At 37.8% G+C, this 26,934-nt stretch overlaps 1 protein-coding gene across 1 annotated transcript in view; it reads left to right on the top strand.

Moving 5' to 3' along the window:
* The window catches only part of LOC127449602 (solute carrier family 12 member 5-like), a 153,584-nt gene extending 131,548 nt beyond the window's left edge, over nucleotides 1-22,036 (top strand). The window contains exons 18-26 of the mRNA XM_051713137.1: nucleotides 2,480-2,675; nucleotides 8,370-8,539; nucleotides 9,988-10,119; nucleotides 12,533-12,640; nucleotides 12,726-12,851; nucleotides 13,408-13,625; nucleotides 16,235-16,249; nucleotides 16,338-16,471; nucleotides 18,812-22,036. Of these exons, the coding sequence (XP_051569097.1) occupies nucleotides 2,480-2,675; nucleotides 8,370-8,539; nucleotides 9,988-10,119; nucleotides 12,533-12,640; nucleotides 12,726-12,851; nucleotides 13,408-13,625; nucleotides 16,235-16,249; nucleotides 16,338-16,471; nucleotides 18,812-18,903 (1,191 nt within the window). The 3' untranslated portion in view covers nucleotides 18,904-22,036. The remainder of the gene's footprint in view (nucleotides 1-2,479; nucleotides 2,676-8,369; nucleotides 8,540-9,987; nucleotides 10,120-12,532; nucleotides 12,641-12,725; nucleotides 12,852-13,407; nucleotides 13,626-16,234; nucleotides 16,250-16,337; nucleotides 16,472-18,811) is intronic.
* The last annotated feature ends 4,898 nt before the right edge of the window (nucleotides 22,037-26,934 follow it).

The raw sequence follows: 26,934 nt of genomic DNA, 5'->3' as shown, positions 1-26,934 counted from the left end.
TGATTACTGTCAAAACCAAGTTCTGAAAACTGGGGGAGACACATACTAACACCCTGTCTACACCGGATGCAAGCGACACGTCACGTCAAACGCAAAAGAACCCATTACAATCAATGATACCATCTATACTGGAAGCTTCTGTTGCGGCACGTCGCGTTGCACAGACAGTAAACGGGTGTCATCATCAGCATGCCCACTAATGGAGCGTTGCCTTTTCGATTGTACGCTGCCAACTCTCTGTCCTGAGCTCGCTTCCAGGCAGTGAAGAGACCGAAATTATGTGTGGCAAGATCGGATTCGATAACTCTTGTCCACGTTGTTCTCGGTCTGCCCACAGGTCGTTTCCAGGTCTTTGGGAGACCATTTTGATGGTGCATAGTGCTTGTGCATGGTCCTCTTTAGATGCTGATCGGTGACACATGCCCAAAATGTTGTAGTCACCTGCTATGGATCTTGACTCAGACCTTCTCCTTTGCATATGAAGATGTCGGTGTTTGTTGTATGCTTGAGATAGGATATCTTCAATATCCTTCTCAAGCACCACTGGTGGTGGTAAATGGTAAACAGGTGTCTTGTTCCATTTTTCCGCTGCACGTGCTGGCGCGCATACTGCCAACAACACAAATAAACTGTTTAGAACATTTGTGTCGACTCGTCCAAGTGTAGACAGCCTCAAGCCGTTGCGTCGCGTCAACGGACACGCCCCCTTGTAGACAGGGTGTTCTCATCAGCCTCACTTCACAATACGACCGTTTTAAAGATTCTTTTTTAGATTTTTTGTTAATGATTTTAAGAATATGTGATATCATCTGAAAGAAAGCATATCAACTGAACTTTTAAGAAACATCAGCATTTTTATGATAGAACTTTAATAATTAGAACTAAAATGTAGAAACCATGTATGAATGAAAATAAGAATGATCATAATTAAATTAATGACTGCTGTCAAACATTTCAAACATTGGTCCAGTCAGCCAGAACCAAAGAATCAAAGCACAAAAAAAAAAAAAAAATTATTCCTTAATGTCCGTGTCAAATATGATCTTACCTGAACAATTTCAGAAGCTTTTGTCAAGTCTCTGTCTACACTGCTGAGTTGGTCACTGATCTTTTATTTAAATTTTTCTAAAGTAGATATGCCACAAACATCATCATTAAATATATATAAATATAATGGCCAAACAAAAAACATGGAAAAGTCAAAGAATTGTTTAGATGCATACTATGACATAAGGCTTAAGTTGTCACACACAATGAATTTAGTTATTTCTTAAAGTGAGGGGGACATGTCTCCCTCAGTTATAATGGTTCCTACGCCCCTGGTCAAAACAGTTAATACAAACAATTATAGTCTAATTTTCTGGAAATAATTTTAATAATATTAAAAACTTCAATAGTAGTAATATCAGTTTTTTCAATATCATTCCACTTTAATTCTACTTCCTTAAATTCACTTTGAATTGCAATTCTGCATTTTGTGTGCAGGATTAAATTCAAATTGAATTCAAATTCAAGAGCTGAATTGGAATTCATAGGTGTTCTCTATTCACCACTGGTTCAACCTGGTCTGAATGCACTAAAATGCCTAATATGACCCAGTTTGCACCTGGTAAAAAGATGTGTTTCAGGTGATCCTATCACATGTGCTCAGCGCTAAATACAGGTGTAAATTGGGTGCAAAGAGTTTTGTGTTTGGATCACAAAATCCACTAATAAAGGTAGTCAAAAACGCATGTGACCACATCACATTTGTGGTGCAAACGCTAATCCGTCCTGAATGCATACCGGAGAGCAGCAAAGCACCACCCCTCACCTGTCAATCAACTACTGCATTACAAAAAGAGTTTAAACTTTGCTGCTTACGAGTGTCTTTAAAAGGAAATAACCGTCCGGTCGGAACATTTGAAAAGCAGATAGATACACAAGCACGAGAACTTCACGGATTTACTTTAGTGTGTTTGATATTAACATGCAGTGAGACAGATGACAAGTACACACATCTGATGCTTCTTTAACACAGCTGTTCCACTAAAATGATGGAGAATTCTGCTCGAAATGTTGCATTTGTGCTTAGATTAAATTTCAGATGCATCTGGGGGAAACAGCATGCCAGTTTTTCATGCTTTCTTTGATTCGTATTACTTTTTTTGCAGTTTATTATCATGCAGTAAAACAATGACATAGTGATTGATGTATGTCATCATAAAATCATAGACCCTCCTCTTGAAATTCAAACATGAGTAGTCACAGGAGACGTATTTGAGGGACCAGGTGTAAACAGTGTTTATCACATGTGATCGGATCACCCGAGACGCATCAAGGTACAGGGTCTATCTGTCTAGTTTGGTAGCTTACTTGGTTTTGAAGCACGTTCATTGTTTATCACATTTGTACTGCATTGCATCAACTTTTTTGGGATATGATGTCATTTCCCACCTTGCCTACCTTCTATTTTTGTCTTCTGTCTCTTTTCTCACAGTCTCTGAGGAAGCTCATGGAGACGGAGAAGGTTAAAGGTTTCTCTCAGGTGGTAATCTCCTCCAACATGAGGGACGCCACCTCACACCTGGTCCAGGCCGGAGGGTTGGGAGGTCTTCAGCACAACACCGTACTGGCCAGCTGGCCACGCAACTGGAAACAGGCTGAGGACCACCAAAGCTGGAGAAACTTAATTGGTGAGTGACAGAAGCACAATTACTTCCTGTAGGAGCAAAAAGTCTCAAACGTGATCTCTTTAATATCCCAAAAGTTTCTCCTGGACAGCAATGAGATTAAATGTAGAGCAAATGGAGACTTTTGCTTTCTCTCATGTTTCTCCTCTACACAGCAAACATTTCTGTTAGAAAATCAGAAATAGAATAATACATTTAAAATGAAAAATAAAAATAAATAAGTGGAAAAACTCTGCTAGTGTAACAATATAGTGTAACAACAAAGTAGACCAATATATCGGTTTTACCGATTAATCGGTGCCGATAGTTTGTTTGTGGAACTACTGGCTTTTGGCAAAAAACTATGCCAATAGTTGCCAATAGTTTTTATTCCTTCATGTTTCTTTGTGGCCGGTGCTGGAGGATTCTAGCATTACAACAGCTTTGTTCTACTACAGTATACTCTGTGGAAACATATGTCGTGTCTCCAACTTCATATCTTGTGAATAATAATAAATCGTATTCCTCATTAAACCTCATATGGTGAAATATATATACAAAACCCTTCATCTGGTGAATATATAGGCTATAAAAAGCGTAATTTTGTAAATATTTTAATATAGAGAGTTAAAATGGGGCCAAGTTGCCGTCAATTCTAATAAGAGTCTCTGGTGTGTTTCGAGCTTGTTTATAGTTAAAAGTCCCACGTTAATTAATTAATTAAATAACGTTATGCTGCAAGTCTACATTTTTTCTGGTTATTATTGGGATTTTTGTTGAACAATAAACTAAGTCTGGGATTTTATTCATTTTGGACTCCATTAGCCTCTGTGTCTGTGCCTGCCATAGTAAGAAAATCTGTCATTTTAAAAATTATCAGCCGGTTAATCGGTTGTCAACCATTTCCACCACCTTAATTATCGGAAATGACAAAATCCACTTATCGGTCAACCTCTAGTAACAATGCAAAATACAGTTTTATTCATGATACTGTATATTCCCTGAAAACAAGGGTTAATATATCGCAATTTTGCTTTTCGGGTAAATAATTGTTTTTTTTTAAGGAGACTGGGAAAATAAGACAAATATATTGATTAACAAATTCAAAGTGTGCTCAGATTTGCCAAGATACAAAAAGGTCAGAAATTTCAATATTAACAGTGTTGGGGGCCTGGGTAGCTCAGCAAGTAAAGACGCTGACTACAACACCTGGAGTCACGAGTTCAAATCCAGGGCGTGCTGAGTGAATCCAGCCAGGTCTCCTAAGCAACCAAATTGGCCCGGTTGCTAGGGAGGGTAGAGTCACATGGGGTAACCTCCTCGTGGTCGCTATAATGTGGTTCTCACTCTCGGTGGGGCGCGTGGTGAGTTGTGAGTGGATGCCGCGGAGAATAGCGTGAGCCTCCACATGCGCTCAACAAGCCACGTGATAAGATGCACGGGTTGACGTCTCAGATGCGGAGGCAACTGAGATTCGTCCTCCGCCACCCGGATTGAGGCGAGTCACTACATCACCATGAGGCCCTAGAGTGCATTGGGAATTGGGCATTCCAAATTGGGGAGAAAAGGGGAGAATATTAACAGTGTTATCTTTTTACAGTGTAATTAGTTACTATAACGTAATTACTTTAAAGTAACGTACACATTACATTTTATATCCTTGTAATCACATTACAATTACTGACTTTCAATTAAGGTTATTACTTTTTGGGTTTACACATTTCAGAATAATATTATTGATGTATAATAGATTTTAAATATGAATTCATATGTTCATTCGTACATTTGTTTGCATTTCTGTGACAGCTGAAGGGTGTGCGACAACGAACAAGGAGAAAATAGACATTATTTAAATTTCTTTGAGTGGAAAACCAAAAATGTTTCTGTGGAAAGCGTTTTAGAAAGCAACTTATCAAGTATTTAGTAACATAATTACATGTTCAGTGAGGTAATCGGTAAAGTAATCTGATTACATTTTAGAGAAATGATTGGTCATTTGTAACAGATTACTTTTTAAGTAACTTACCAACATTGAACAGGAACTAAAACATTTCTCATCATATTCTCCCAGGAGTAAATGATCTATATGCTATCCACATTCATTTTATATTTCTAATATTTTACTGTATGTCAACAATTGACTTATTTGTGTCTATTTTATTAGACAAAGTTGATCATTAAACATGACTCAGAGCTCCACCAAGTCTCCTGATCTATAAGTGAGCAACCTTTGAGCATTAAACTTGGGTTTCTGAGTTATTTACACCTTTCAAATCCGTGCATGAGGACTGTGTGGCAGCTGTGTTAATTCATTACATCATATGTGTTGTTGCATCTAAACTCTGAAGCGCTGCAGGAGTCAGAAACAGCAGGTGTAGCTTCACTTTTGATGGTACAGCTGTTCACTTGTAAATGTGACATTTTCTTAAGTGCAGGTGTTGAGCAGAAATGAGTGAGGTTTTAATTTTGTCTGATTTGGAACAGAGCCCAGAGTACTTTCAGAAACTGTGTGCCACGGAGTGTATGAGTTTGAAGAAAAATGTAATTACAAGCTGTTCCTAGTCAGGTGTTGATTCTATTAAAATACAAGAGATTATGAGTGGGCGTTATGACCAAAATCTAATTTCACAATATGAGATCATTCATATCACAGTAATGTTATGGAACTTAATAGTTATTTTTCCTAGAAATTCAATGCAAAAATGTTTTACATTTCAATAATTGTGTGGTAATGCCTATTTTTGGTTAATCCAATAAATTAATTACTTTACAAAAGAAAGATACTTTATCTGATTGATTATTTACGAATTATTGAATATATTCAAAAATTCAAACAGAATCTAACATAAAACAAAGGCAATCTGCATTAACACAAAATATAGTTTTTAAATGATAATGTTATTTATTGAAGCAAAAAAGATATCCAATACCAACTGGGCCTGTGTGAAAAGTATTTGCTCCCTTAGTTACTAAATCCCCAAATCTATGAAACTGCATTCATAATGGGGTTCAGCTGGACTAGACACACCCAGACCTGATTAATGCCAGCCCTGTTCAATCAAATCAACACATAAATAGAACTTTTACAGCAGCTTGAAGTTAGCTAAAAGGTCTCACCCAGTAGCACACTATGCCAAGGTCAAAAGAAATTCCTGAAATGATGAGGAAAAAGGTGACTGAAATACATCAGTCTGGGAAGGGTTACAAAGCTATATCAAAGGCTCTCTGACTCCAAAGAACCACAGTGAGAGCCATTATCTCCAAATGGAGAAAATCTGGCACAGTAGTGAACCTTCCCAGAAGTGGCTGACCATCCAAAATTCCTCCAAGAGCACAGCGACAACTCATCCAGGAAGTCACAAAAAAGCCAAGGACAGTATCTGAGGAACTGCAGGCTTCTCTCGCATTAATAAAGTTCACTGTTCATGACTCCACTATCAGAAAGACACTGGCCAAAAATGCTATCCATGGAAGAGTGGCGAGGTGAAAACCACTGCTAACCCAGAAGAACATTAAGGCTCGTCTGAATTTTGCCAAAACACACTTTGATGATCCTCAAACCTTTTTGGAGAATGTTCTGTGGACTGATGAGTCGAAAGTGGAACTGTTTGGAAGACAGGGGTCCCGTTACATCTGGCATAAATCAAACACAGAATTCCACAAAAAGATCATCATACCTACGGTCAAACATGGTGGTGGTAGTGTGATGGTGTGGGGATGCTTTGCTGCTTCAGGGCCAGGACGACTTGCAATAATTGAGGGCAACATGAATTCTGCTCTCTACCAGAAAATACTAAAGGTGAACGTCCGGTCATCAGTCCATGAGTTGAAGTTCAAGCACAACTGGATTATAGGAAGACAATGATCCAAAGCATAGGAGTAAGTCCACCTCTGAATGGCTCAAAAGAAGCTAAATTAAAGTTTTGGAGTGGTCTAGTCAAAGTCCTGACTTGAACCTTATTGAGATGCTGTGGCAGGACCTTAAATGGGCAGTTCATGCTCGAAAACCCTCCAATGTGGCTGAACTAAAGCAGTTCTGCAAAGAAGAGTGGGACAAAATTCCACCATGGTGTTGTGAAAGACTGATCTCCAGTTATCGGAAGTGTTTGGTTGCAGTTGTTGCTGCTAAGGTTGCACAACCAGCTATGAAGTTTAAGGGGGTAGTTTTTCACATGGGTGATATAGGTGTTGGATAACTTTTGCTTCAAAAATTATATATATACATATATATTTGAAAACTGTATTTTGAGTTTACTCAGGTTGCCTTTGTATTATGTTATATCTCGTTTGAAAATCTAAAACCATTTAGAATGAAAAATACATAAAAGTAGAATAAATCAGGAAGGGGGCAAATACTTTTGCACAGTACTGTAATGAAAAATGAATTTGAATACATTTAAATCTTTACTGGTTGACGCATTTCTAGCATTTCATGGTATACATTGACAAATAAGGTTCTCTGAGCTGATAAAAATTAGAAATATTTTAAAATCTAGCTTTAAACACACGTGTTAACTTTGTAGAAATGTAATATTTGTTTCATGATTAAAAAAAAAATTATATCATTTTCTAAAACAAATTAAAAAAATTATTTAATGACTTAAAAATGTCAAGAAGTGTAACCATCGAGTAAGAGGTATTAAGTACTTTAAGTACGTTTGCGTACACAACTTAATCATTCAATTAAAAAATGTTTTCAAACATATTTTTCAAGGTGAAAAATCTTTTTTTTTACAAATATCAAGAGGTTTTCTTAAAGTTACTCCACTTGACCTGAACATAAATGTGCCTTTTCTGATCATTTTAAATGTCACTGTTATGAGGGTCTAAAACATGACAACAGAATGAAAACCTGACTTTGATTTGGTGGACAAATGTTTTTCAAATATTAATAATATTTTAAAACAAATTTGTTTTACTGCTTATTTCTAAGTCATACAGTATTAATAAAATATTATTCCAAACTACTTATGCCAGCATTTCCTTTTTAATAATTTCAGAAAAATACTTTTTATTTATTTGTTACTGTTTCAGGCCAGTTATACCACTTTAACCCCAAGAAAGAATATTTAAATGACTTTGAACTTGGAAATTGAAAACATGTTCATCATAGTATAGGTGTATTTAAAGGTGAAGTACTGTATGTAAATTAGTGGCATCAAACGGAATTACAAAAATAAAGTATGTTTTCAAACAACCTTTGCCAACACCCCTCAGACTCATCACGCCCTTTCACACTCTCTGAATCCCGATGAACAAATAGGCTAATTTTCGTTTCCTCTGTAACATGCCTGCCATGGACGTTCATATTCTCCCAATTGAACAGTTTACTACAAGTAGCCACGCCCCAAACTCACACTATAGTTTTAGATAGAAAGGTATGGGTAGAGCTGAGCAGGCCGCTCAAAATATGAACATCAGTGTTTTGATAGTACCTGGGAGGGTCAGTGTTTATACTTTTGGAGGAGGTAAACCCATGAATGGCTAACTTATAATTGTCAATGAACAATAAACTGGGATATTAGAACGTATTTTGACATAAAAAAAAAAAGTTCACACTTCACCTTTAAGTAATTGTTTTCTGTGAACTGCATTTTTAATGTATTATTAAATAACTTAAGTGTTCCGGACAAATAAATGAAAGTCACGTCATTGACCCATATACCTTCATACCACCCAGACCTGCAATAGATCTAAATAAACTGTTTTCTTTTTCAGAGCTGGTAAGGGAGACCACTGCTGCCAGTAAAGCCCTGCTGGTGACCAAAAATATCTCGGCCTTCCCATCAAATGGAGAACGCTTCACCGAGGGTCACATTGACGTTTGGTGGATTGTTCATGATGGAGGGATGCTCATGCTGCTACCATTCCTCCTACGCCAGCACAAGGTACATTCTTTAACTGATTTGTAGGACTCAGAGGCCCATTGATGTATGTGTTAAAATAACAATAATAGTAATTTCACCTACGGGGCCTGGGTAGCTCAGCGAGTATTGATGCTGACTACCAACCCTGGAGTCGCGAATTCGAATCCAGGGTGTACTGAGTGACTCCAACCAGGTCTCCTAAGCAACCAAATTGGCCTGGTTGCTAGGGAGGGTAGAGTCACGTTAGGTTAACCTCCTTGTGTTCGCAGTTAGTGGTTCTCGCTCTCAATGGGGCGTGTGGTAAGTTGTGCGTGGATCGTGGAGAGTAGCATGAGCCTCCACATGCTGTGAGTCTCCGCGGTGTCATGCACAACGAGTCACGTGATAAAATGCACAGACTGACTGTCTCAGAAGCGGAGGCAACTGAGACTTGTCCTCCACCACCCGGATTGAGGTGAGTAACCGCGCCACCACGAGGACCTCCCATAAGTAATGGGAATTGGGCATTCCAAATTGGGAGAAAAGGTTTTTTTTTACTAAAAATAGTAATTTCATCTATTATTGTCCCTTCCCTTATTAACTTACTATTTCCCCTTTCTAATTATTTTATTCTGTGCCTGTGACCTAGTCAAAACGTAAAAGATAAACCCAAAGGGAGACATTATTGAAGTAGACATAGACTTTTATTCAAACAGTAACAATGTACTTGTTTGGAGATACTCAAATTAAATAAATAACTAGTAGGAGTACACTTTTACAGTTTGTGTCAACAATCTTAGCATGTGAAAGTGTTGTTTTTCTCACTATAGTTACTCATGTTTCTCTCAAAGCCCAAATATACTGTAAAAAAAATCATGAAAGACATTTGAAGCATGCTATCGAGTTTGTTTATGATCACTTCTCACAGGGTTAGGAGAAGTCAAGAAATGTCTACCTGATACTTCAATGTTTAGTATGGTTTTTTTTTTTTTTTCAATTTTAAAAGTCTTTGGTTGTCACCAAACAGAACATGAGGGTTAAGAAAAGTCGGGAATTGTTTTATTGTGATCAGTAAAATTCAGTTGAGGTCCAAACAAAGGTTTAAAGAGAGCTTAAAGGAACAGTTCACTCAAAAACTCACCCTTGTTTCATTCCAATCCTGCGTATGTTTCTTTTTTTCTATGGAGTACAAGTGAAGAATTATTTTAAATATCCTGGTGAATCTTTTTCAAATCATGAAAGTGAATGGTGACTGAAGTGATGCCAAAAAATCTAAATATGGATCTTAAAAAAAGTCTGCACTTTATATCAAGTCTTTTTAAGCCATACAGTGCCATTGGTTCTCATGTGTCACATGACCAAATGTGTCAAATTGATGTCAAATGGTGTCGATGCAACAGTTTTGTAGTCCATTTCATAGTGATCTTTCCAGCTCACATGGTGTGATTTGTCGTTGTTGACAGCTGTGAATGTTTTGTTTTTTTATATAGGTGTGGAGGAAATGTAAGATGCGCATCTTCACTGTGGCTCAGATGAATGATAACAGCATTCAGATGAAAAAAGATCTGACCACCTTCCTGTATCATCTGCGTATAGATGCTGCCGTGGAGGTGGTGGAGATGGTAATGTTCATTTTCTGTCTTTGATATATACTGTTTTTACTTGATCAGGTTTTTATTAGTCAGTGTCTGTAATTTATTAGAGGAATAGTTTACCCACAAATTAAAATTATGTCATGATTTATCACCTCAAACCTGTATGACTTGCTTAATTGGAACCTAAAAGGACACAAGTAAATTGGATGGTGACCAGGGGCCGTCAAGCTCCAAAAAGTAGAGGTCGACTGATAGTAGATTTTGCCCATAATGATAACGATGGTGGTGGAAAAGTCAGATAACCGATTAATCAGCCCATAGTTTTAAAATTGATTTATAAAATATTAAAACATTTTCTTATTTTTTCCTTACTATGACAGTCACAGACATAGAGGCTACAAGAGTACAAAATGAATAAAATCCAAGATGCAGAATTTATTGTGCAACCAAAATCCCAATTATAACCAGAAAAGAATGAAGATTTGATGCATAACGTGGGACTTTTAACTATAAACAAGTCCGAAATACACTTCCTTAATTAATATTTGAAATGTAAAGTCTTTTGTGTCCAACTTTATCGGTAAACCTGATATTAAGGAACTGATTAAGTGGAAAAGTGGAAATATCGGTTAAAAATATCGGTTAAGGGGGCCTGGGTTGCTCAGCAAGTAAAGACGCTGACTACGACACCTGGAGTCGCAAGCTCGAATCCAGGGCATGCTGAGTGACTCCAGTCAGGCTTCCTAAGCAACCAATTGGCCCGGTTGCTAGGGTGGGTAGAGTCGACATCTGGGTTAACCTCCGCATCTGTGGTCGCTATAATCCGTGGTTATCGCTCTCGATGGGGCACGTGGTGAGTTGTGCGTGGATGCCGCGGAGAATAGCGTGGGCCTCCACAAGCGCTACATCTCCGCGGGCACACGCAACTCACCACAAGCCACGTCGATAACGATGACCACGGATTGTAGCGGTCTCAGACGCGGAGGCTAACTGAGATTCGTGCCTCTGCCCACCTGGCAATTGAGGCCAATGGTCACTTATGCCAGCCTGACTGAGGCACTTAGTATGCGCATTGGGAATTCCAAATTGGGGAGAAAAGGTGTCGTAGTAAAAATCCTTACTTACTAAACAACCCAATATCGGTTAAACCGATTATCGGTCTAACTTTAGACAAAATGCTTAATCTGGTGAATATATAGGCTATAAAGAGCTTAATTTTGTAAATACTTGTTTTAAAATAAGAGTCCTGAAATAAGTGAGGGGCTTTGAACAAGTGTATATTGCCACTAAAACTAGTCAAATTAATTTGTAATAGACTGTACGCAATGTTTGTTGTGTAAAGCAGTTCACCAGAGGTTAGTGATGAATGATTAAGTTGTTAATGTGTCTAAAAGCAGAAAGTAGAAGTTATGCATGTCAGACACTTCAAGAAAAATAATACTATCGTATCAGTATCGTATCGGTCATTAAAAACAATAATAAAATAATAATTAATAATTAATTTTTTTTAATAATAATTATATTTATTTATCACACATTATACATTTGCACATATACAGTGAAATTCTTTTTTTTCACATATCCCAACCAAGCTGGGGTCAGAGTGCAGGGTCAGCCATGATACAACACCCCTGGAGCAGATAGGGTCAGGGGCCTTGCTCAAGGGCCCAACAGTGGCATCTTGGCGGTGCTTGAACCTCTGACCTTCTGATCAGTAACCCAGAGCCTTAACCGCTGAGCCACCACTGCCCCAATATTGGTCATATGATAAAAAAAGCTATTCCAAAATCCAAAAGCTATTGGCTCTGATTAATCGGTAAAACCAATATATCGGTCTACCTCTACTATAAAGCACCATTAAGTAGTCTATGCGACTTGTGTGCAATATTCCAAGTCTTCTAAAGCGATATGATAGCTTTGTTTAAGAAACAGACAAATATATAAATTGTTATTCACTGTAAATCTTACGGGATTTGAACAATATAAGAAAACAATGCAAAACATTCCTTGAAACAATATTGTTGTCTGAATTTCCAGTGAAAATATCTAAACATCCTTAAAACAAGATGAATTTACCAAGGGAATATGTCTTAAAATAAGTTTATTTTTTATTTTATTTTTCATTAAAAAAAAATTTAAAAAGATAGATTCTTTGAAAAAAAAAAACCATTCTGACTATCTCACATAAATTTGTATTTGTCTTGATTAAAGGATGTTGATATATTTTACTCCAAATGAGAAAAATAATACTGATTAAGAAAATTGTTTTTTGCAGTGTGTGACAGAATTTAATATTTTGGGATAAATGAACCTTTTGAAACAAAGCAACTGTATTTTCATTCTGTTCTCACTATTTCTATAGACTTCTATGACTAACACTTTAAGAAATATTAATAAGTTATATGGCAGTTAATAAATATGGTATGTCTACCATCATTAGCATGACAGTGATATCTCCGCGTACACGTATGAGAAGACCCTGATGATGGAGCAGCGTTCTCAGATCCTCAAGCAGATCAACCTCACCAAGACTGAGCGTGAACGAGAGGTAAACCACCTTCTTCGAAAATCGCAGTTATCAGACACAGCGCCCTATTCACATTTTCATTCATCTTCATAATTCCTCTCTTCAGATTCAGAGTATCACTGATAGCTCCCGTGGGTCGATCCGTCGTAAGAACCCGACCGCGGTCACCACGCAGTTGAGCATCACTGAGGAGCCGGCCGCCAGCAGCAAAGAGGAGAAACCAGAAGAGGAGGTACAGTACACGGAGTCTGCAGTCTTAATTATTTCCTTTGTTTGCTTGTAATGGCATCTCTAAACATCAGTGTTAATGAATGAATTTGCACTTTGCTTGTGTTGATGCTGTTACGTTGCAGTGAAAGGCAACATCGCTTGTTTTCGACATGGTGTGAATTCAACGTAAATGTTTTTCGTATCACTTAATTTCTGCTGCCTTTCAGAGTAATAGACACTGCCTAAGTCTCTCTTTCTCTTAATTTTATGTAAAAAAAAAAAAATAATAATAATAATTTCATTTTGAAGTGCTTTATTACACTGTTAGCATTTAATATTGCCATAGCATGAATGCAGACATTAATTACATTTAAAAAAAGTAAAGGAAAACAAATACAATTAAAATAGTAATTATAGCAAGTAATTAAAAGAAGTTTATTTTTTTTAATGTATGTATTCTATTTTAATAAATAAAGCATTAACAATTCTATCTTTCATTCATTTCTTTCTTTTTGCCCTGGCATTCTCCTTATGTGCTGGTCCTGCCCTGTCTCTCTCTCTCTCTCTCTCTCACTCAGTCTGCCCCTGTGTTCCCCCCACAACAGGAACAGCTGATTCATGACAAGGGTATCAACCCCCCGACCCCTGCCACCCCTCAGTCCCCCACCGCAGACGCCGAGACCCCCGGCACAGCCGTACAGATGACCTGGACTGAAGCGAAGTGTGACGGAGAGCAGGCCAAACCGATCGGAGTTACAACACCAGAGGCCATCAAAGATCTCTTCAACATGAAACCGTGAGTGCAAAGAGGCCGAGGAGTTCTCTCAGAATGATTATTGATGGGATTAGGTCTATTTTGTGACAAATGATTGTTGTCATAATATAAATGATTAAGCTTATTAAATGTTGATTAATCAGTTTCAGCACAAATGCGCTCTGTAATCAATCAAACAGTCGGTTGAAACGCCTGTACAATAATTTGAAGCATCCAGGGCATTTCTCTATAAATAACAATTACGTACTGCAAACACTATTGTAGTGTTTTATTTTATCACTATCTGCACAATGACGTTTTGTTTGCTAAAGCATATTTAATGTAAACATTTTTAGTAATGCAGATAAACTAATGGTAAATTAAACTAGTTATATTTATACTAAACAAGTATATTTATTATGTTGGCCTACTGTTATTCTTCAGACAGGGTTTAGGGTTTTTTCAAAATCCCTAAACCATGACCAAAATTTCAGACTGTAGCTCCTCCTAGAGTTTTCAAGCTCAATTCACAAAACTTGGCACAGATCTTCAGACTGTTCTGACTCGGGTTGCTGTGACTTTTCTAACTGATCAGAATTAGGGTTTTCACACAGCGGGTGATCAAACATCCCCCAAATCCCGTAGGTTTACACCTTGTCTACACCGGACATGGGCGTTGTGTAAAAAGCATATATTTTACTTCATTATCAGTGACGCTGTCTACACTGGAAGCGTCCGATGGGCGTGTTGCATTGCGCCAACAGTAAACGTTTTTTTTATTTATTTTTTATTTTTTTCTCCCAATTTGGAATGCCAAATTCCCAATGTGCTCTAAGTCCTCGTGGTCGCATAGTGATTCGCCTCAGTCAGGGTGGCGGAGGACGAATCCCAGTTGCCTCCGCGTCTGAGACAGTCAACCCGCGCATCTTATCACGTGGCTTGTTGAGCGCGTTGCCACGGAGACATAGCGCATGTGGAGGCTTCACGCCATCCACCGCGGCAACCACGCTCAATTCACCATGCGCCCCACCGAGAACAAACCACATTATAGCGACCACGAGGAGGTTACCCCATGTGACTCTACCCTCCCTAGCAACCGGGCCAATTTGGTTGCTTAGGAGACCTGGCTGGAGTCACTCAGCACGCCCTGGGATTCGAACTAGCGAACTCCAGGGGTGGTAGCCAGCGTATTTCACCACTGAGCTACCCAGGCCCCCAGTAAACGTTTTTTTAAACCATTTTGTGCTGCACGCGCTGGCGCTACTCCTGCCAACTAGAGAAATTAATGGTTTAGAACGTTTGCTTCGACGCATCCAGTGTAGACAACCTCACACCGTGTCCTAACCAGACGTGATGCCGCGACACACGATAAATGGTATCTTTTCCATGTTAATCAGAGTTTTTGTCCTAGCCAGCCACGACACACGACGAGCGACAGCGACAGAGCTTTCTATTTTTGGAATGGTTTCTATTTCTGCGACGTCGCATCAGACACCGCAGTCAACAGATGGATCTAAAATGATTCTTTTTACAGTATATTAAAGCCGGCATCTCACTAGCCAGTTCAGAACAACATGATTTTGGCCGAGGGTGTCACACACATAGCGAATGTTGTGCTTGAGGTCTCCCTATCTTCTGCCAGAGCTTTGTCACACACACAAATGCACATCACTTCCCGGTCACGTGGAGATCGGTGAAATAATAACAGGAGTACCGCGTGAACATAAACAATTGTAACAGACTGAAGAAGGATGCAATTTATAAAGGAACTCCCTGTGTATGTGTGTGATTGTGTATTTATCCTCTCGGGGCTTGACGTAGAAATCGTTACGGTGTTTATGTGAGAAAATTAGTTGCATTTAATAAACATACTGTTCCGTCTGTGATTGCTCTGATTTCTACATTTTATTGTCAATTATCCTCATTTTAGTGTATGAATATTGTGGTGTCGTGTCACGCCTGGTATGGACAGACAGATTGCTTGCCACTGGAACATTATCGCGTCTGGTTAGGACATGATGTCAAGCCATTGTGGCGCGTCAATTGGTGTTACATTAACAGAACGTTCAAATGGGCCAAGACTGGCAAAAAAATTCAAATGTAAACAAGACTTTTATCTGCTTTAACTTTCTCTCACTCTCTTTCTTGTTTAAATTATAGTTATAAAAGTCTACGTCCACGAGGTTTTCGTTATTAACATAAACACTTAATCCATTAATTGTTTGTTAATTTCATTAACAATAAATTAAGACAATTCCTGAAAATTGACGTCCTTATTCTGAAAATGTAACTGCAACTGTACAATGCAAATCTGCAAATGTACATTTTGTTTTCGCCATCAGCATTGCTGTAAGAACCATTCGATTTTTGTGGTAAGATTTTGTGAATTGTATTTATTTGTTCTTCCAAACTATTAGCAAATAACAACGCAATATGTAAGTAATCAATAGCAGCGCACGTACAGAATGTGTTCACTTTGGGGTGCACCAAACCCTTAGTGTGAGCGTGACTACTTGTTCTGATTTACGATCTACAGTATTTATTGTTTCTCCTCTACAATTGTTTGAATTTGACTTCAGTTCAATTCTTTACTAATTCTTTTTGTTTCATGTGCTCTTTACACTTGTCTTTCTTTTTCTGACATGCCACAGAGAGTGGGAAAATCTGTAAGTATAGAGTTCTGCTCGACACCCATTCACAAATACACACGCAGAGTGATGTTGATTCACTAATTGTTGATACTTTTGCTTTCAGAAACCAGTTCAACGTGAGGCGCATGCACACTGCGCTCAGACTCAATGAAGTCATCGTTAAGAAATCACAGGAGGCAAAACTAGTTCTGCTCAACATGCCCGGACCACCTAAAAACAGAACTGGTGACGAGAACTGTATCCTATGATAATATTTTGTGCTTGTGGGTTTGTAAGTCTGATTGTGTTTTTGTGTCCGAGTATGCTAGTCTTGAGCAGCCAGACTATCAGCATAAAGTCTGGTCTACATTGCAGCTTATTCTGGACAAGAACTGCCCGCTTAGACCATAAGAGACCTGATTGACCAATCTCAGTTCGTATTTTTATGTGAAGTATAAAAGGCGAGTAAATCAGAGTGGAAGAAATCGTAATAATAGGCCAGAGTGGAAATAAATAATTCAAGTAATCATGGAGCAGTCTCCGTGAACGATTTTACAGACAACACCAAAACAAAAATAGGGAAAATGTGTATTTATTTTGACGTCAAAATATCTGTCTGTTCAAAAGTAGTAAGTACCAGTTATTTGCGGGCATAACTCAAAGCATTATAGCTAGTTGTCACACGGGGAAGTTGTCACAAAGGCTAAATCTTAGTAACGATTTGGAGTCAAAAGTACAAAATAATTTAAAGTACTCAAATGTGTGTTTTCTCTAGCAGACATTTTGTATGTTGGTTTGAAACCCCTAATTCATCGCCCTCTTAGATTAGAATAATTTTTGTAAATGCTACCCTCTGAAGTAAATTTTCACTATTTTGTTATACCTCTTGGGTAAACAGTGAACATAATCAAACCACAAAAGCAGAATTTTACTGGCTTTACTGACTAAATGTGTTTGTAGAACAAAGGTATTTTTTATGAAAGTGAGGTTGGGGCATGTTGTCACACTTTTTTAATCAGGGCTGGTTATCCCATGTGTTTAAAATATCATAAATGTGTACAATTACATATACAATGTTTTTTATATTTTTTGTTACCTTTTCCATTTTTGTGGTTCATGAATCATTTTGTGCTTCATAATTGTTTTTGGCGATTATAAGCTGTTTAATGCAGGTGTAGATTTAACGAGAGGTGTAGATTTTATTTTGGTGGTTGTGATGGTGGGGACACGTTACCCCTTCACCCCACAATGTTCACAAACACCTGCACCCATTCTGATCTCATGAACATTACGTGTCCGTTGTAACGTTCAGGCAGGCTGGCTGAAGATAGGATGAGATGAAGATCTATGAGAACCCAAGTGCAGTTTTATTTACAGTGCTGGTATTCAAACGTGAATTCAAAAAAAAAAAAAAAAACGGAATATAACCAGAACATAAACTAAACTAGACTTGACTATGAGCAATGCCTATACAATAATCATGAACAAAGACATTACACCAACAATACTCGACAAGAGACAATGGCTAACATGAGGGCTTAAATACAAACAAAACCGTCAAAACCGAGTGAAATTGTGTCGCATTTACACGAGGTTTTAAGGTGAATATTAGATTGAGGTTTTAATGAGAAAAACAAACCTCCCTAACCTAAACCTTTAACCTAAACTTTACCAATAGTGTCCTAAAAACAAATGCGACATGAAAAGCACATTTTCTGAAGAAACCACATCATTTTGTGTGGCTTCTATGACACTTTCATCTATCGTGTCAGCTTGGCTGGGCTTGAACCACGGACTTCCGAATCTAAAGTCAAACACTCTATCAGGTGAGCTTTTTCAAATGATGCGTTATAGTAGAAGTGTTTCGATATTATAACATAACAGTGTGTGAGTAATACAGCGAAAAATATGAGCCGTTGTAGTCGTGATTTGTGTGAATGTAAATGAAATGCACAGATGTTACAGCACCTGTGTACATAGTGTTCATTTCACCAGGAAACTGCAGCAAAACGTAGAACATGGCACGTAAAAGTCAGTTTGCAAAAATTTAGTTATAGTAACATTCATTTTATGAGACTAGGTTGCTTGTGCCAATGGTTTAGTGGCAAGTTCCATTGTGACAACCTGCCCCATATAGTGTGACAACATGCCCCGCAATTTAACTTCATCTTTTTTTCTGGGCAATAGCGTCAATTGCGTTTTTTGTGCCCAAGGCTTCAAGGTATGTGGCATTGCAGAAATTGACTTTAAAAAATAAACCTATCTAGTGGAATATTCTGCGGAGTAAAAGGTGTGACAACTAGCCCCAGTCTCCCCTTTACAATTGTACTCCAGCATATCATGTACTTGCTACAAAGCTCTTTGTAGCAGCGTAGGAACATGTAAGCATAACTTTGTAATCCTGCAAACCACTAATCCAGCCAACTAGATTGCAGCCTGCGACTGAGAGTAAACTTTAGCCATTTTTGTGTCAAGTATGCATCAGACATTAATTCAATGTTCATGAAGTCGAGACCAGCGAATGTAGGTGTGCATGGGGGTAGTTGCACATCTTTTCAAATGCTGTCACCACTCCTTCCTTGACTCACCATCAATCAGACATGGAATTCCTAGAGGTTTTAACCGAAGGTCTAAACCGGGTCCTTCTTGTCCGTGGAGGAGGCCGCGAGGTCATCACCATCTACTCTTAAAACACTAACCTACGCTGACCGACCCCATTTTTCCCCCTTCTCCAACTGCCTCTCACGTTTCAGCACCTACAACTTCCCCAACACTCAATAAACTCCATAGTGTCGCCCAAGCAATATCACCCTTCAGTCAACCTAAACCCTACTGAGACACATCCCCATCCCCATTGGCCAAACATTGCTCTCTCATTTCAAGTTAGTGGACTAGTAGTCCACATTTTACTGTTCTACGATGATGCACTGTTGATGTCAGTGGGTATTTGGTCGATGCCCCCTCGCTGTAGCTTTCCTCCATGTTCACTACTGTTCTCAACCGTCAATCACCATTCTCACCAAATCAGGAGAAGTGGGACGGTCTGGTTTGATTGTTGTTTGTTTTTAATGTTCTTTGTTTTGAGGAAGAAGATGCAGTACAGCTCATTCTTGGGTCAACAAAGATGGATTTGACGTTCACGACTATGGCAAACGAATGCTGCAGAACATTTCTGCACTGGTAGAAATGGACCTCAACATCTTGTCTCCTGAACTTTGTGAAAAGATTTTCAAGGTTTAAACTCCAGTTGAAATTCATCAATCATTTTGAAATTGTGAAAAGATTTTTTTTTTTTATTGTGATTGTTTACTGAAAAAACAAGCGTGAACAAATTTTAGTCAACATGAAATCAAAATTGAACCCATTTACTTTCTAAATACACATTCCTGGTCTTATTGTGAAAGATTCATCAGTGCATGTTATTTAAAAAATATATATAATAATAATTCTTCCCAATTTGGAATGCCCAATTCCCAATGCACTCTAAGTCCTTGTAGTGGCATAGTGACTTGCCTCAATCTGGGTGGTGGAGGACGAATCTCAGTTGCCTCCGCGTCTGAGACCGTCAACCTGCGCATCTGATCATGTGGCTTGTTGGGTGTGTTACTGCAGAGACATAGCGCGTGTGGAGGCTTCACACCATCCACGCACAACTCACCACGCACCCCACTGAGAGCGAACCACATTATAGCGACCACGAGGAGGTTACCCCATGTGACTCTACCCTCCCTAGCAGCCGGGCCAATTTGGTTGCTAACGAGACCTGGCTGGAGTCACTCAGCACACCCTGGGATTTGAACTCACGAACTCCAGTGGTGGTAGTCAGCGTGTTTACTCGCTGAGCTACCCAGGCCCCCAATAGTGTTATTCTTAATCGTTCATTACAATAACTTGATCTGCCTGAAATGACTTTCCTTTGCTGCTGACATCACCAAGCCCCTCCATTTGCGTTGAAAATCCTGTTTCAGAAATATGTCACATTATGGAAGTAAAATGGGTTGCGAATGCCATTTCATGTTGACTTAAGATGGATTTATGTGTTTACATATATTTCCGCACAAAGTCCTTAATCATCAACCTTTGTTTCTCTTCGGTTTCAAGTGGTTAGCTATCTCCCTGCCAACTGCAGTCACGATATGTGCCAAAAAATAAGTCTAGCAGGGTGTGCGCCTTACTGTCTGAAAGCAAAACATTAAGCAAGAGTTGTCTATCAGTGTAAATGATGCTGTGATTAGGGAAAAAAGAGCCCGAAAAAAACAACAAAAAAGTACTCTGCCACTCCGAAGTGGTGTAAATAGTGTATACGGTATTATTAAACATTGGTGTAGTATTTTTATTGTGAAATAACCGAAGCTTCTGGTGCAAAAACGCTGTTATCTTACAGGGTCAGGGTCTTTTGGGTGGCTACAGGCTTCTCAGTATGGTGGCTTGAAGTGTACTTTATGGTACCGAACTTCCCCTTCCCCTACAAGCACTCAACCTGCACTGACAGCCACTGTGTAACAAATGATTTAATGAGTGGATGGATTCATTAAATGAACATATGCGTGCGTGTTTGTGTGAGCGAGTGAATGAGCGAGTTGCAGTCTTGAGCAGATGGAAGTTACCCATTTTTTTTCCCATTTTGCAAAAAGAAACCCTCTGTTCGTTGCATTTACAGATAAATCTATATAAATTATCTATATCATAGACAAAATCTATATTATCCGTGGTGGGATATGCCAGAAATGTGTTTGTTAGAGTCACAGAGCTATTTAAAATATTATGGTATCTGATTGTATTGCTAAACGTAGATTTCACTCGTGCCATATGAATGAAAATGTGAATTTGTGTCAATCGAGTTGACGTATTGATGCCATAGTCACTTTAAACAGAGAAATAAAATACTTTGCTGCGTCCAGGTCGAAATTATTGGAAGTTCTCACTTGTGAAAACTGCTCATGTCTTTGTGGAAGACTTAGGCCATATCCTTACTAATCCGCTTTCGTTTGAAAACTGTTTTCAGTTTTCTAGCCTCATTGATTTCTCAAGTATGCGTTAATGGAGTGCATTTTCGAAATTTGTTTTTGAGGGAGGAAAACAATGTTCTAGTGTTCATGAGACGCGTAAACAGCTAAATTAATCAGTGTTTAGTTTCCTAAAGTCATCATTTTACAAAGAATACAGTAATGGAGAGTGTTTTCAAAGAGGGTTTTTTAATGAAAATGTACTAGTGTAGATGTGGCCTTAATTATAAGTTGGAAATTTTACGAAAGTGCCGACTTCTCTCATTTGATCAGCAGTTAAAGTTAGTTAGGTAGCAACCTCTGCTTAATGTCATTATGCGTTACTATTATGTTAATATTTTGCTACATAGGAATATGGTATTTTGCTATCATTGTCAACAAAGCTGCACATTTTGGCATTATGGCCATTGCTATAGAAACAAATGATTTATAGTAGAATGTCAGAGTTGTCATTTCATAATTACGGTCATTTCAACACATTGTAAATGCGGCAAAAGATTGAGCAGTTATGAAACTAAAGAACCAAGAGTTAGATAGATTGATAATGGATTGAATAACATCCATAAATCGAAACTCTATGCAGTGCGACTCTAAAACATTAGCCAAATCATACAATCATATTATAATACAGATGCAAAATTATTCTTTTGCTTTCATTTTGGCTGAAAACCAGATAAAATTTAGAGTTTAGGTTAGAAAGTGTATTTTTGAAAACTTAATATGTAAAATTGGGAAATCATATATTCATTGCATAATTTATTTTTGTAGAGATATAGGCTATTTTATACAGCTTCATTTTATCATATATTTTACACAGAAATACCAACATATATATATATATATATATATATATATATATATATATATATATATATATATATATATATATATATATATATACACTTAAATATTTAAATATACATAACTTGAATCACTGGTGAGAAAGTATGTAGTTTACAGAAATTACAGATGTATTCCAAAAGTTGTCTTACGTTTTAAACATATTAGAAAACCTCTCATAACATGAATGGTGCTGCTAGTGTATGAATTGATACGGATTGTGCGTGCACATAGAGCGAAACAAAACAAATATTTAAAGCTATATTTGCAAGGTAATTGCGGGGAGGGGTTGACACTGCGAACACAAACGTGAACCAGAGTTTGCATCAAAAACAAGCAGTTTTGGAGACTTCAGCCTTGTATAATCAGTTTATCATGTTTTATTTATTTAGTATATATTCTGTTTCTAGCCGAACGGTTAAAATTTCGACTAACAGCAACAACGTTCACTTTCCGCGTACTGAATCGGAACAAAACGCGACCATGCATTGAATCACAATGCTTTTTTAATGAAGTACTACCTGCATAGACTGAGCCTCTGATGATATTATGAGAACAAACCAAGATTAGTTCATTCAAAGATGTTTTTAGCGAACACGTAAGATATGTATCGTTTTACTCCCGTCTGCATGGTGTATGTTGGAGAATTTGTTTTAGATTTACGTAACGTGCAAAAAGATGTAAAGGGCAGTTCCGACTGTTGCCACTTGATGTTTTTTTTTTTTTTTTTAAGCTGTGGCAAAATGACTAAATACCTGCCCAGGGGTATCAAGGAAAAAATATGTGTATGTATAGCATTCTTATGTGAAGTGTTTTGGTACTCATAGATCATGTTAATTAGATTAGCGGTATAATCGGTGTGTGATGCGAATTGTAGGCGTCATTTTTTGGCTTTGTATATAATATCGTTCTCGAGACACTGTAACTACAGAGTTGTTCTCTGTTGTGTTTGTTAGAATGCTTTTCATACACAGAAAAAAAGTGGCCTACAAACTCTTTTTTTCCAACGGTAATGTGCAATATTGGTTTTAATGGGAAATGGTATGAATGGAGTATTTCAATTGACGTTTTTAGTTGTTAGTTTGCCCACAAGTCTGCTTTGCTTAGAATAGTCCTGGATCATGTAGATCATCAGCGTGCTTAGTATGCTAGAAAAGTGTGCATCACATCTGTTCTATGGTGGCTGAGATAGAAATGCACTTTATTCAGAGTTAACGTTCTTAACGTACATGGTGACAGTGACAATTGAGTTGCCAGAGTCCTGAGCATGCCAGATCATTTCAGCGCCGACACCTCTAGTGGCAGAAGTGTGTACTGCAGTCATTTAGAGGCGCAGCCGTACGGCTTAGTTAGCACGGCGAGTTTGCAGACTGGACAGATTTGTTCGCTGTAGTGACATACTACCTGAACATATTACATTTATTATGCTGTTAAAATGTGTGTTTACAGTTTATTTGGCATGAACTTCTAGCATTTATTTTAAGCTAATGAAACTGATGAAAAGAGTATATGTAAATGTAAAAAAAAGAAGATATATTTCTAATACAAATCACTGAATTGATGTGGTGACATTTCCTTTACATTACTTTACCCTTCCTCCCATAATCCCTCCTTTCACCATACATCATTCCACGATTCCAAACCTACAAGCACTGTATTGAAATGTGATCACTGTATAAATATGATCATATAAATATTGTTTAATGACTATAAACAAGTGCTTCCACTGCTGGGCTTGGCTCTATTAAAACTGACAGTGGAGAGAGTACTTTCACAGTGTTATCTTTTTCCTTTATTCAACATTACATGATAAAACCTGGCTCATGTGTAGCAAGAAGAGAAATCAAGGGTTCTGTAGGCGAGGCGTTCTCTTTGGAATAGACACCTTTTGGAACAAAAAGGGCTCTAAAGTTTACTTTAGCTTTGAAGTTTGTCACCCACTGAAACTGACCCCACACACATTAAACATTAAAAAATGGGAATCTCACTTCATTTTGACACTATTCATTGTATTAACCTAGCCCCATACCTTGACTTCTGAGGTTACTTCAAGCTCTGAAGGCTAGTAATTGTTTTGTGAAACATTCCAGTAACATCGGTGAAAACAATACAGCTCTGACTGCATGCATGAGTGCTGAACATGCAAACTGCAACTGCAGTATGCCTGCGAGCGCTTATGAGTCAAAATGTTGAAATGCGAAAAAATCCATATGAAACTGTTCAAATAGAGCCAGGACTCAGGTCTGTTGTCCTGTTCAACGCATGCACATTTTCCTGAAGAATCTAATTTGATATATATATATATATATATATATATATATATATATATATATATATATATATATATATATATATATACACATACACCAATCTGCCACAACATTAAAACCACCTGGCTAATATTGTGTAGGTTCCCCTCATGCCGCTAAAACAGCGCCAACCCGCATCTCAGAATAGCATTCAGAGATGATATTCTTCTCACCACAATTGTACAGAGTGGTTATCTGAGTTACCGTAGACTTTGTCAGTTCAAAGCAGTCTGGCCATTCTCTGTTGACCTTTCTCATCAACAAGGTGTTTCAGTCCACAGAACTGCCGCTCACTGGATGTTTTTTGTTTTTGGCACCATTCTGAGTAAATTCTAGAGACTGTTGTGCATGAAAATCCCAGGAGATCAGCAGTTACAGAAATACTCAAACCAGCCCGTCTGGTACCAACAAAGATTTGGCGGCACGAGGGGGACCTACACAATATTAGGCAGGTGGTTTTAATGTCGTGGCTGATCGATGTGTGTGTGTATATATATATATATATATATATATGTTAAGTTAATTAAGTTCTTTTAATTGTAAATGTGTTATTTTTACAAGATGTTTGGTGTTCTTATTGTATACAAAAAAATTTTTGGGATCAATTAGTATATTAGTGTGAATGAATATTGATTGGTTAAAGGGGTCTAGTTTTACTATAGTTAGTTTAGCCAAGAGAAAGACCATTTTGCTTTTATTGTTATGATTACAGAATTAATTTATCTAAAGAACTGATTACCAAAGTATATTTATGTTAACGTGGATATGTCTTTAGTGTATTGAAGTGTCATTCTAATGAATTAAAAAAAGAAGCTTGAGGGTATATTATGTTTCGCAGCCTCGCAGTAAATTTATTATTACTTACACCAGTGTTTTACTCATGCCTTAAATGCACAAAATGGCAGCTATGTTAACTGATCTTCTAGAACTGGAATGTGAATGGTGTATATATATATATATATATATATATATATATATATATATATATATATATATATACATACATACTGTATATATTAGCCCAATTTTAAATTTAAATGAGAATCATCATGGCGTCGCCCAGTGGTTGCTCAGGAAATCTGTGGAAATGCTGCGCTGACTCTAATTTTCTGATTGGATGAGCAGTGTTGCTATGCTGCATGGCAACGAAAAACAGCCTACAGTTAGGCTAATTCTGACTGGATGATCAGCATTGCTATGCTACATGACAACAAAAATATGCCTACAGTTAGGCTAATTCTGATTGGATGAGCCACGTTGCTATGCTACATGACAAAAAAAAAAAAAAAGGTACAGTTAGGCTAACTCTGATTGGATGAGCTGCGTTGCTATGCTACATGACAACAAAAATATGCCTACAGTTAGGCTAATTCTGATTGGATGAGCAGAGTTGCTATGCTGTATGGCAATGAAAAACAGCCTGCAATTAGGCTAATTCTGTTTGGATGAGCAGTGTTGCTATGCTGCATGGCAACGAAAAACATCCTGCAGTTAGGCTAATTCTGATTGGATGAGCTGCGTTGCTATGCTGCATGGCAATGAAAAACAGTCTGCAGTTAGGCTAATTCTGATTGGATGAGCTGCGTTGCTATGCTGCATGGCAACGAAAAACAGCCTGCAGTTAGGCTAATTTTGATTGAATGAGAAGCGTTGCTATGCTGCATGGCAATGATAAACAGTCTGCAGTTAGGCTAATTCTGATTGGATGAGCTGTGTTGCTATGCTGCATGGCAATGAAAAACAGCCTGTAGTTAGGCTAATTCTGACTGAATGAGAAGCGTTGCTATGCTGCATGGCAACGAAAAACAGCCTGCAGTTAGGCTAATTCTGATTGGATGAGCCACGTTGCTATGCTACATGACAACAAAAATATGCCTACAGTTAGGCTAATTCTGATTGGATGAGCAGCATTGCTATGCTATATGGCAACGAAAAGCAGCCTGCAGTTAGGCTAATTCTGATTGGATGAGCCACATTGCTATGCAACATGACAACAAAAACATCCTGCAGTTAGGCTAATTCTGATTGGATGAGCAGCGTTGCTATGCTGTATGGCAACGAAAAACAGCCTGCAGTTAGGCTAATTCTGATTGGATGAGCAGTAAGGTTAAAGAACTAGGCCCATATAAATTTGTATTATTATAGTAATTTCTATTATTATTGTTAATTAATCTATTTCTTGAACTGTTTTTTTTATTTTTTTTTTATCATATTGCTGTTGCCACCGTAGTATCAAAGGTCTAACTGGTGAAAGCCAATTTATCACTTGCTTTGATCTACCCATTTAATCATGCGAATTATAGTTTTTGCAAATAAGATTGATTCTAGATCAGAATATGTCCTGTATGGAAAAAGACAGAATCCCTCAGGCTTGTTTTTGATTCATTTGAATTGAAAACGTTTTGTACCACATTTGAAAGGGAATGTTGTGGGGGGAAAGATTTTTCACAAGATGTTTTTTTTTTTATTATTATTATTATTTTCTGGGGTCATATTGCCATTTAGAGTATTCCTATGTGTTTTTAAGTTGTATGTGTGCGTGTTTGAGGGTATATACAGTGACATA

The sequence above is a fragment of the Myxocyprinus asiaticus genome, chromosome 12, assembly GCF_019703515.2.
Source record: "Myxocyprinus asiaticus isolate MX2 ecotype Aquarium Trade chromosome 12, UBuf_Myxa_2, whole genome shotgun sequence".
NCBI lineage: Eukaryota > Metazoa > Chordata > Actinopteri > Cypriniformes > Catostomidae > Myxocyprinus > Myxocyprinus asiaticus.
This window is presented reverse-complemented; position numbering and strand designations above follow the sequence as displayed.